This window comes from Mastomys coucha, unplaced genomic scaffold, assembly GCF_008632895.1.
Source record: "Mastomys coucha isolate ucsf_1 unplaced genomic scaffold, UCSF_Mcou_1 pScaffold15, whole genome shotgun sequence".
Taxonomy (NCBI): domain Eukaryota; kingdom Metazoa; phylum Chordata; class Mammalia; order Rodentia; family Muridae; genus Mastomys; species Mastomys coucha.
In genome coordinates this window covers 19878073-19890603 of record NW_022196897.1, presented here as the reverse complement: position 1 = coordinate 19890603, position 12531 = coordinate 19878073, and the positions used below count along the sequence as shown (strand labels likewise).

At 42.9% G+C, this 12531-nt stretch overlaps 1 protein-coding gene and 1 pseudogene across 5 annotated transcripts in view; both read right to left on the bottom strand.

The window, feature by feature from the left end:
* Nup214 (nucleoporin 214) overlaps nucleotides 1-12531 on the bottom strand; it is an 84098-nt gene that overhangs the window by 70057 nt on the left and 1510 nt on the right. For all 5 annotated transcript variants that reach the window (XM_031369772.1, XM_031369768.1, XM_031369769.1 and 2 more), the window contains 6 exons: nucleotides 11582-11777; nucleotides 11025-11176; nucleotides 8822-9020; nucleotides 7969-8039; nucleotides 5712-5775; nucleotides 5179-5282 (listed from right to left, as the gene is read on the bottom strand). In XM_031369772.1, the coding sequence (XP_031225632.1) occupies nucleotides 5179-5282; nucleotides 5712-5775; nucleotides 7969-8039; nucleotides 8822-9020; nucleotides 11025-11176; nucleotides 11582-11675 (684 nt within the window). In that variant the 5' untranslated portion in view covers nucleotides 11676-11777. The remainder of the gene's footprint in view (nucleotides 1-5178; nucleotides 5283-5711; nucleotides 5776-7968; nucleotides 8040-8821; nucleotides 9021-11024; nucleotides 11177-11581; nucleotides 11778-12531) is intronic.
* Nucleotides 1234-4285, bottom strand: LOC116089984 (annotated as a pseudogene).

Here is a 12531-nt window from a genome sequence, read left to right as displayed (position 1 = left end):
CACAAAGTTTTCTCACCTTTATGATAGACCCACAAGCTGCCTTAGAGCCCATTTGAGTGCTGTGAAGAATCCTTCACTGGCCATGCTTGGCACACCTCAGGAAGCATCAGGAGTCAGCCAGTACTTTTGTGATTATTACTCCCATAGAAAAAGACTTACTGAGATTATGAGAGAAGACATCTCGATAAATGTAATTTTAAACTGAACTTCAGCAGACACCCAAGAGAGTTACTACAACAGTCTGGTATGGTAGCTCATCCTTATAATCCTAGCATCTGGGAGGCTGAAACAGGATTGTTGAAAACTTAAGGCCATCTTGCACTACATAGTGAGTCCCAGTTCAGTATGAGATGATCCTGGCTCAGTGTAAATGTGGACACACCACACACTAAAGCCTGAGCTGAGAGCCCTGGTGGTGATGAATCGGAACACTTCCAACACATACAACCTTCCTGAGAAGTATGCTTTCTATAAAGCTCATCAAAGAAGGAAGGGCATGACAACTGGGCACAGTGGCACATGCATAGAGTCCTAGCAGTTGGGAAGCAGAGGCAAACTAATTTTAAGTTCATGGCTAAACTGAACTATCCTGAGGCAAGATCCTGCCTCAGAAAACCAAGAAAAGGCTAAAAACATAATCCAGTGACAGAATCCTTGTTTGAGTGTCTATGGCACAGATTAAATCCTCAGCATCAAAAACAATACAAGGGGTTGGGGATTTAGCTCAGTGGTAGAGCGCTTGCCTAGCAAGTGCAAGGCTCTGGGTTCGGTCCTCAGCTCTGGAAAAAAAAAAAAAGACAAAAACAATACAAAACAAAAGACCTAAAGATTTTATTCCTCAATATGTATACTAAAAACTACACATAATCATCACCCAACAGACACAAAAGGATCTCTCTTTAAAGAAGAGGAAAGCTGAAACATGGACATGCAAGAGCACAGGAAGAGCCACATCTCTCTTCTACAGAACAAGCAGCTGACAAATGTCAGGTTTCTAAAGAAGTCAGAAATAGAAAGGGATCCTTCTGTTTTTAGTTTTGTCATAAATATAATTTATTTCATTAAAACTGCACAATCACACTGAGGAGCACACCCCTAGCAGCAGGTCCAGAGAGCTCCAGCACCATCAGCTGTCTTCAACACCTACGTCAGGACCCTGAGGGAGGAAGCACGCAGTCAAGGCTTTTGCTACTCCACAACTGTTTCTGTTCTGGTTTTTTTGTTTGCTTGATTGGTTGGTTTGGGTTTTTTTTTTCTCTCTCTCCACTTCCTTTTTGTCATAAACACCACTACAAATTTTAAAAAGCTGTTTAAACAAAAAGTATCATAGTTGTTGTTTTTCTGAATGTACTCAACATGCTCCAAGCGTCTCCTCTGGAAACCATCAGTGAGACTCAAATCCTGAGGCACCTTCTAGCAGGGGGTGGCCAGGACCATTCCCTGGAAGGAGGAGCTTTCAGATGCCCTGCAGAACACACAGGTGCTTGCTGAAGCAGGAGAGCAGGAGACAATGCTGGACTCACTAAACCTGGATGGCTCCATGTTCAAGCTGCATTTCAGGCTGCAGAATGGACTGCAATGCCCACTTGCGCTACAGCTGTGGGGCTGCTCATAGCTACGTGCCAGCTGGATGTACTAAACTTGAATGTCACTACCCTGCAGCTGAGACCTGTCTACTCTTGTAGCAGCAGGGTCTGAAGACGCTGTGGCTATGAGCTGAGCACCCTGTAGTACCTGGGTCATTTCATTTCTAGCAGGCCACACAGATCAAGCATGTCTCCTCCCAGAGCCAAAGCTGAGAACAATTAGCCTGGGCCACTGAGTCACCACTGACAGGAATGGGATTCTAGCACAGGCCCCATGACTATCCATCCTGACCAATGTGATGAATTTGCAGTTTGCCTTCACTGTTGTGTGATCTGTACCTGCTCCCTTTGAGGCACCTGGGCAATGTGGAGGTGACCCTGTGGGATTATTTGCACCTGTTCGTCCTTTCCAATCTGGTGGATCTGCACTTACTGCGTGTTAGTCAACATGTAGTGTCGGGCCTGTGGCTATGACTGTAGTAGCTCACTGGTGGCTAGAGGTGCCCATCATGATCTCTGAGGCACTATGAGGATGAGGATGGTATCCTCCAAGGGAAGCTCTTAACTGCCAAGCTCTGGCCTCGATATTTCTACTGTCAGGCTGTATGATAATTGGAATCAATACTCTTAACTGATTTGATACAAGTCTGATTCCATGATTCCAAATTTATAGAAGAGGCCACACTGGATGCCATAGATAGTGAGGGGGTCCAGCTGCTTCTTCCCATGCTTGCCCTGGCCTCACAAGTTAGTCACAGCCTGTACCTCATGGTGGAACAGGTAGTCCAGCAGTGTTAGCAACATCTTCTTGGCTGTGCAATTTTGTGCTGATATACAGCATATCGGAGGGGATGGATTATTCTCATTGTCCAGCCACGTGCCATTGGCATAAGAGTTCAGTGTGGCAAGTGTGATGTTGCTTCTAATGTTCTGGGCTTCCCAGCTGGCCTCAGTTAAACAAGAAGTAACTGCTCTCTGACCCACTCTCCCCATCTTCATCATGGCTGTCATCCTGACCAGGCACCTTCACCAGAATGATGTTCTACCAACAGCCAGGAACCGCACAAAGCACTTTGTTGCAAGTCTGTTGCAGGAGCCAAGTGGGGAACCAGCCACCAGGGGGACCGGGATGGACTGTGCTATTTGTTGGTGACCAGGTCTAGCTTCTCTTCCAGGGGTTTGCAAGTAGCCTTGAGAGCTTACAACTTGGCCTCAATGCTATCCAACCAGAAACATATCATCTGGTTAACAGAGTACAGGAAAGACTTTATAGAGGGATCCTAGAAATTGAGCCCTGTTACTTCAAAGCAGGCTCACAACATGATTCTCCAAAACAACTAGGTATTCAGGTCTCAGGTCTTGCACTACAATCTGAAGCACATCTGCCAAGTCCTTCTCTGACATTATCTAGAACACGAGAAAGGAGCATACTGACAAGCAAGAGTGCAAGAGACATGGAGTACAGGGTTTCTATAACTGTGTGGGCTGCAGAATTCTCGTAGTGTTTGTCAGGGGTGGGGTGGAGTGGAGATAAGGGATGCGATAACAGGCTCCGTCTTCTCGAAGGGAGCAGCAGCTCTCCCTCCTTCTGGTTTATTTTGATATTTCCTGACCCAGCACTTAGAGGCAGAGGCAGGAGGAGTTAAGAGTTTGAGGACCAATTGGATTATACATACAGTAAGCCTGTCTCCAAGACAAGAAAATGAAAGCAGAGAGTTGGAAACTTATATATTAAAATAGCAAGTTGTTTCTGAATGGGAGAATTAAATATTCTTTCTTTCTGGCTAGGAGACAGTGAAGCATACCAGCACTTGGGAGGCAAAGGCAGACAGATCTCTATGAGTTTGAGAACAGCGTGTTCTATAGAGTGAGTTTCAGGACAGCCAGGGCTACACAGAGAAACCCTGTTTTGAAATCTCCTCGACCCCCAAAAAGACATGGCCTTAGTAGCTGTCTTCTTCTATAATAAACATTTCTAAATAATTTTATGGACTTTGAAGCTGGCACAGAGGCTCACTTATATTTCCAACTCTCAAGAGCTGGGGCATAAAGACAGTGTGCATCTGAGGCTACCAGACTACAGCCTGGCTAGTGTAAGATCCTATGGCAAGCAAAACAAAGCAGCCTAACTCCAACAGGAGAGTGCAAGCTCAGCATGCTCTGCTCTCAGTGCCCCTCAGCTTAGCGACACTTTGTAGCTCATGCTACTGTTCTTCACTCATGGACTCCATTAGTTCTATGCTCAGCGGAAGCCTTCACTGACCCTGTCTGCAATGGCTGCCCTAGTCTTCACCTGCACTGTCTGCTTTCTTTTCTCCACCCTCACAACCCCATCACTTTCTGACTACAAATTATCAACAACTCCATTGTCAGCATGTGGGATCCTTAAAAGCCAGGACTTTGGCCTGGTTACCTCTGTATGCTCAGCTTTAAAGCAGTATCCCACACACTTCCTGCATCTCTTAAATATTTGATAAATAAATGAATATTAAAAATAAGATAGGGGCCGGAGAGGTGGCTCAGTAGTTTAGAGCACTTACTGCTCTAAACCCAAGAGGACTTGGGTTAAGTTCCTAGCACCTACACGGTGGCTTACAATCACACTCTATTTTCAGGGGATCTCATGCCAATTTCCGACGTCTGTGGGCACCAGGCACACACTAAATACACATACAATATATCCAGGCAAACACTCATTCACGTAAAATAAGTAATTTTTAAAAATCAAGGTATTTCCTTGTTTTTCTAAATTAAGCATAAGTAAACACATTTTATCTTTTTTTTTTTAACTTCATAATCCAATCATTCTTGTGGTAGTTTGAATGAGAATGGCCCCCATAGGTTCATATGCTTGAATGCTTGGTCCCCCAGTTAATGGAATTGTTTGGGAAGGATTAAGAGGTATGGCTTTGTTGGAGGTGTGCCACTGGGGGGGTGGGGACTTTAAGATTTCAAAAGCCAGCCAGGCAGTGGTGGCACACGCCTTTAATCCTAGCACTTGGGAGGCAGAGGCAGGCGGATTTCTAAATTCGAGGCCAGCCTGGTGAGTTCCAGGACAGCCAGGGCTATACAGATAAACCCTGTCTTGAAAAACCAAAAAAAAGCCGGGTGGTGGTGGTGCACGCCTTTAATCCCAGCACTTGGGAGGCAGAGGCAGGCGGATTTCTGAGTTCGAGGCCAGCCTGGTCTCCAGAGTGAGTTCCAGGACAGCGAGGGCTATACAGAGAAACCCTGTCTCGAAAAAACCAAAAAAAAAAAAAAAAAAAGATTTCAAAAGCCCACACTGGGCCAAGTGTCTCTTTCACTCTCTGCTGCTCCACTCAGTATGTAAAGTTCTCAGCTACTGCTCCAGTGCCATACCTGTAAACTATGATGACCATGGACTAATCCTGTAGAACTATAAGCAAGCCCTCAAACAAATACTTTATAAATGGACACCAGAATTTTGGTGCCAGGACCATGGTGTGACACTGAAACCTTATCCCTGAGTCTACCATCACAACTACAAAGGAAGGGAACTTAGTTCTAAGCAGCGTTAGTACAAGACTTCTGTGACTCTCAGAAAACAAAGACGCTCTTTTCACATGCTTACCGGGAGTAGAGCCATCACCACATCTGGACAGGTCTCCAAGGTGCCATCCGCACCAGCGTAGACTATGGTGAAGACATATGTACCGATCCACAGCACATCTAGAACTGAAAGACACACACCAATTCCTAAGTAACCAATGTCGGCAAGAAAGATGCTGCAAAAAGCAGCGCTCATTGGAACAGTCACCATGCACTACAGGAGTTACCTAGGGAAAGGGAAGAAACAAGAAGCCAACCAACCAAACAAACAAAGTACTACGGCTTTACCAAAGGTCTGTCCTCTAATGGATGAATAACAGTAATTCACAGACACAAGGATTCAATTGGCCCAGTTTCTTAAAAGCAGTGGGCTTTCTGCAGGATTATTATTAGGGAAAATGATGAGGAATTCTTGTCAAAATGTAAGATCCATTTCAAGCTAAATAACTAAATAACTCAGGACGTTAAGTGTGAGACTGGCTCCCACACTCTCCTGAGCTCACATGGCTAGAACAGCTACAGTAGAGGTCAGAGAATAAGCAAAGCAGTTGTTACCTCTGACAGGATGATCTGACTCATAAAATGGAGGGCATGGAATGACCTTTTTTTCCTGCAAAGTCTGAAAGAGATTTGAAAAATGTCAAATGAAATAATAATGCTTCAGTCAGTGAAACAGTCAAATCCGATCAGATCCCCTAGAAATGGGTGTTCTATCCTCCTGCCTCCACAAGCCCCCAGAGAGAAGAACACCATCATTTCCTAGCAGCCTGTCCAGGGAAATGCCCACACGAACACTTTCAAATGCAGCTGATGAGAAGGCTCTGTGCAGCAGCACTCACAGAGCCACAGCTACTAGCATTGGTGCATGGCCATCAGTGAGCATACAGGCCTTTCTACACAGTAGGTTACTATGGAGCCACTGAAGAGAGAGTACTTCCTCACAGAGCTAGAAAGATGACCTAAGGTGTTAAAAATAAAAAGGAAAGGCCAGAAGTAGTGACCCATATCTTTAATTCTAGCTCAACCCTGGAGACAGAGGCAGGCAGATCTCTGTGAGTTGGAAACCAGCCTGGTCTACATAGCAAGTTCTAGGACAGACAGGATTAAATAGACTTTATCTCAAATAAACACACAAATAAGCAAGCAACCAAATAAGGAAAAAGCAAAACAATATAAATCAATAAATTGCATTATTGTTTTAGAGGCTAATACCGCCCCAAAGAGTATACACTCAACTTCACAAAACAATGTTTGACAACAACAAGCAAAAGTGGTTTCCCGTACTCCCAGTTGCTAAAGAGGCTCAGTGGTTAAGAGTTCTTGCTGCTCTTGCAAAGGACCTGACTTCCATTCCCCAAACCCACATGGTGGCTCCCAACCATTCCTAAGTTCCAGGAAATAGGATGCTCTCTTCCAACTTCCAAAGGTACAATGCATGCATGTGATTCACATACATACATGCACACAAAACACTCAGGACCATAAAATAAGTGTGTGTGTGTGTGTGTGTGTGTGTGTGAGAGTGTGTGTATTCCACCTGGGCATGATGGTGTACACCTTTAATCCCAGCGATCCAGAGCAGGCAGACCTCTGTGAGTTCAAGCCTACTCCAGTCTACAAAATAAGACCCTGTCTCAACAAAACAAAACAAAACAAAACGGGCTCATGAGAAGAGGAGAGAATGCAGTAACAAGAGCATCTGTTTTGTTGTTGCCCACACTAAAAAACTAAACCTTTAAGATGGCTGAAAGATAAAAACTGTCCATTAACTTCATTAACCCCTTCCTTTTTGAAGCTGCTTGACAGAACTGATTCCCTATGCAGGTTGCTAAACAGACTTCTTTGGACATGGAGGATTTCCAACAAAGCCAGGTAACAAAGCACAGCTCTGAGCAGAAATACCTCCTTCTGTTTTATTTTAACATTTCTTGATGTTAAGAACCCCCAGCAAAGCAGAGCAGTTGTGAGGCACCTTTAATCCCAGCACTCAGAACACAGAAGCATGTAGATCTGAGTTCAAGGCCAACCTGGTCTACAGAGCAAGTTCTAGGACAGCCAGGGCTACACAGAGAAACCCTGTCTTGTAAAAACAAGCAAACAAACAAACAACCCATAGCACATTCCAGTGGCCTAGCACTTAGGATTAGGAGGCAAAGGCAGGAGGACTTAAGTTTAAAGATGAACTGGACCACATACTGAGATCACAGTTCAAAAAGACAGAAAGGGGTAGGAAGGGGAGGGACTAGAAAATTTTCTACTAAAATATCATGGTTTCTGAATGGTAGGATTAAAACTTCTTTTTAAAGCAAGAAAATAAACTAATTGTGAAGTGAAGGAAATAGAGCATAGTGTAGGGCCACATTTTACTTTAAAGGAAAAACAAAAACAGTGCATGTCCATATGGGTGATCTGTATGAGCATCCATGCAGGGGAGGAAGCCAGACAGTGCAATCAACAGTGCAATCTCTGGAAGGACACACCAAAGGACAGAGCAAAGTGGGTCAATCTTCTCCATTCACAGAGAGACTTACTATGATGAATGTAAATTACTTTTTATTTATTTTGTAGTGCTAAGGATTGAACACAAGGCCTCACACATACTGGGCAAGCACTCTAATACACATATTCCTAATCACAAACTGCTTCTTAATACCAAAAAAGAAAAGAAGTCACTCAAAAAATGAAAAAAAATAAGAAAGAAAGAAAGAAAGAAAGAAAGAAAGAAAGAAAGAAAAGATGTCACAAAGATGTCCCGAAACCACCCCCAAGAGTGGTTAAGTAGGAAAGTCTCAAGTGCAGAGCAGTCACTCACAGGAAGATACTGGACCACAGTTCCATTCTGCTTTCCTACTGCCAGCTGCTTTCCTTTGGGGCTCCAGCATACTGGGAAGAAAATGCTACCAATTAAAAAAACAACAAAAAAAGAAAGCAAGCCCTAAGATCTAGACAGCTACATACTCACCACCTCGGAAGGCCATGAGAGTACAACCATCTTAACAATACAAGCAAATTAGGACTTCCCTCCAGGCCGTTAGCTAAGAGCTCAGAACGCTTTGCCAGCAAAATTTTGCAAGACACAGAGAGGGGAAGTCTTTAAAGGATCAAGGAATCAAGGATGTGTTGTTTCTATTTGTTACTTCTAGTGCTTTACATGGAGGTACAAATGGCTTTCAGATAGCTACTCTTTTAGACTTAAAAACAATTATTCTCAAAAATCCAGTTTTAAGTGAACTATGCCAAAATATTTCTTGTTTTTTTTTTTTAAGATTTATTTATTTATTATATGTAAGTACACTTAATTGTCTTCAGACACACCAGAAGAGGGCGTCAGATCTCATTTCAGATGGTTGTGAGCCACCGTGTGGTTGCTGGGATTTAAACTCAGGACCTTTGGAAGAGCAGTCAGTGCTCTTAACCGTTGAGCCATCTCACCAGCCCAAAATATTTCTTTATCTCAATAGCCCCAACACATTCAAATGAACTCACGAATGCTGTTGGGCTTCAAGACTACTATCTATAGATATAAAAAATATTCTCAATTTCTATCCACTCCCCGTCCCCAGCAGTCCACACAAAATTAAAAGCCTTCTACTTTACTTGCAGAAATTAATTTTTAATAGCCTGCTCTGCCCATACTTTATGGGTGGGAAGCCTTTATTACCCACCACATGTGACTCCCGTTGAAGGAGGAAGAGTGGCGGACACTTTCACCACATCTGTAACTTGCAAGACAGAAATACTGCCATCAGCCAGACAAACTGCCACCATGGAAGGGACAGTGGGGTTCCACTTCATATCATTCACCATCCCGCTGGCATCATTTGAAATCTTGTGATAGGTAAATGGACGTTTCAGTGGTTTAGCCTGTTAAAATAAAAGACAAATGCAAAACAAATTAATAAATTAATGAACACAAAGACATTTGGATTCGGAAGAAATGACTGAATATGCATTCTTTCTTAAATCCAGCTCTGTATTTCTTCATAACCAAGTCTGCATAGCAATCTATTTGTTACAAACAATTCAAGAAACTTAGAAATGGCCATTAAGTATCCCACCACAGAGGGACTGCTGGCAGGGATATGCAAATACAAGATTCAATAAATAGCAGATAGAACACTAAATTCTTTGATCTGCTTCTTAATAACTTGAGCTAGCCATTTTGATTTCTTTTTTTGGTTTTTGGTGGGGTAGATTTTATTTGTTTTGTTTTTTGAAACAAGTCCTGGTTTATATAGCCTGGCCTGGCTTCAAGCTCACTTTTTTTTTTTTTTTTCCGAGACAGGTTTTCTCTGTATAGCCCTGTCAGTCCTGGAACTCACTCTGTAGACCAGGCTGGCCTCAAACTCAGAAATCTACCTGTCTCTGCCTCCTGATTAAAGGCGTGCGCCACCACCTCCTGGCTCAAGCTCACTCTTCCTGCTTCAGTCTAGGGACTACCAGCATGTGCCAGCATGCTTGGCCAGTGTTAACCTCTTTGAAATCTGCCTTTACATCTGTAAAATGAAGATAACTGTCTCTACTATAGGAAGCATGTTAAAAAACAAGCCATACAAGTATCTAACCCCAAGCAGAGAGCCAGTATTCTATACTGTTACTGAATAACCTGCCTGGAATAAAGAATCTAACGTCAGGAGAGCCTCGACCAAACAAGCAGATCCTTGACCCTCTCCATTAGCTCCATGGTGTCTCACAAAGCAAATCTCTAAGAAGTTTCGTCACTTGATAGCCTTGTGTGTAAATGAGAAATGTTAACTTGGTACAGGAAGTATTATAATTTACTAAAACAGTTCATGTCTCGGACTTTTTTCGAGACAGGGTTTCTCTGTGAATCCCTGGCTGTCCTGGAAATCATTTTGTAGACCAGGCTGCCCTCGAACTCAGAAATCCTCCTACCTCTGCCTCCCAAGTGTTGGGATTAGAGGCACGTGCCACCGCTGCCCGGCTCAAAGAATTATGAGTCTATATTTAAGGAGTATTTTTGTAACCTCTATTTTAATCCAGAAAGAGTTCACATGTTAACCTGAGATATATCTTTTAGGTCCAAAGGAAACTCCAATTCCCCAAACTCCAAAAGGCAGTCTTGTATATCCAGAAATGAGTTCAGCCTAGACTAGAAAAGTATTGCTGGCTGTCAGATGAAAGCCAGCCTTCCTTGGGAACTTGTAAACGGAGTCATGTCCCTCACCTCTGATGGGACACAGTCTATCAGCTTATGAGCGCTCATGCTGGCCTCCAGGCTCCCTTTGGATCACAGTGCCTGTCACACACTTCAGAGTCTGTATTTCTTCCCCTCTCCTCACAGCCTGCTCCTCTTGCCATACTCCCGTCCCCACCGCGATGTGCTGTCTCTATTCTCTATCTCCTGCTGTTCTCTCCTCATCCACATAGCCCTGGCCATATCCAGTCTGCTGCCCATGTTCACTCTACTTCTTTCTCTCTTTACTCTGGACTCTTCTAAGTTCCTCTGAATGTTTGCTTTCTTTTCTCTTTTTTTTTAAAGATTTATTTATTTATTATATGTAATATATATTATATATATAATTTATATATTATATGTAATATATTTATTTATTATATGTTTTCAGACACTCCAGAAGAGGGCATAAGATATCATTACAGATGGTTGTGAGTCACCATGTGGTTGCTGGGATTTGAACTCAGGACCTTTGGAAGAGCAGTCAGTGCTCTTAACTGTTGAGCCATCTCTCCAGCCCCAAGAGTGTTTGCTTTCTTATAGCTACAATAAACACATTCCCTTTTACCATACCATGGAGCAGCCACGTCATCAGTTTATACAGTTTCCAAGTTAGAACGTCTACAAGGAAATCTCTGCTTCCATATTGAAAATAGTTTATAGTAGCTTACCTGATTTGAAAATGTGCGAACATCAAAAAAAGCTATAATGGAGCCATATTCACTAGACATCATGCATGCAGAGAGTGTAAGGTTGTCACAGCTCAGTGCCAGATGATGTACTGGGAATTTCATAGGAACATTCAATCCTTGGATTGTGTCAACTATGAAAACAAAAAACACAAAACAGAAAAAGCCAGCATGTGATAAGCACACAGACACATTTCTTTAATCAAGTCAATCTGAACACACATTTTCACCTATATAAACATATACCTGTTGGGGATAGGTAGAAGAACCTGTCTTAAGGAGCACCATTTTAAATTCAGACTCCATTTACCGACAGGGTGAAACCAAGTTCAAGGTCCCAGGCCCTGGGGAACTGGGGACTTTCTAGAAGCTCACCAAGGCCCTCTCTAAGCAACAACAGTTACCCAAAACATAATGCTTGATCCTAACAACAGAAAGAACAGAGCACATTGGAAATGTGCTTGGTAAGGAAATACATTGGTCAGTACGCCACTGCAGCCCTGGTCTGCTGTACAATATAAATCAAAGAAAGCACTTACCAATTTTATTGGGATCATCTCCAGGTTTGTTTTGGATAAGAAGGTTTTTAGTAGGAAAAACATTCAAGCCATTGGTGCCGCCAGCGAAGAGCATCCCATACTTATTGGATATGGTAAGCACACTCGAGCGCTCCTTGGGCAGCTCTTCAGGAGAGTCAAAGATCCTCACTCTCTTCAGTGCTCTAAACTGAAAGTCCTGTTTAAGAACAGGAAACAAGATCAAGGAAAAAATTAAACCATGTCTGCTATTACACTCCATAAACACAATTTCAGTATAACAAAAATATATTACCTTGAGGCCAACAATTTTGTTTTTAGACTCTGTAGTTGGTGGTGCATGGCGTAATACTCATTAACATTTGCTGAATGAAATAGAGAAGGCTGGGGAGAGGGCACAATGCTTAAGAACACTGGCTGCTCTTACAGAGGATCTGGGGTCAATTCCCAGAACCCACATAGCAGCTCACAACTGTCTGTAACTCCAGTTCCTGGGGATCTAATACCCTCAAAAAGTGTTAATCTGTAATCACTTCGTTAAGCTCTATCTGTATCCCCCACCACACTCCCTAACTCTCCAGGTTAGGGTTTTAGTGAAAAGAATGTGACAACTACAAGAGAAAAATGTATTTCTATAGAGCCTTATGAGATGCTTCATAAAGGATATCTAGTACACCCACGCATACTAATTTTCTTGCAGTCCATGCTTAATGCATATTTACTAAAAGATAGACTGAAATATTCAATATATTTATTTTTATTTCATGAGCATTGGTGTTCTGCCTGCATGTGTCTGTGTGAGGATGTCAGATCCCCTGGAATTGGAGGTACAGACAATTGTGTGCTGCCATGTAGGTGCTGGGAATTGAACTCAAGACCTCTGGAAGAGTAGCCAGTGCTCTTAACCCGAGCCATCCCTCCAGCCCCAGTACTCTTTTTTTTTTTTTTTTTTT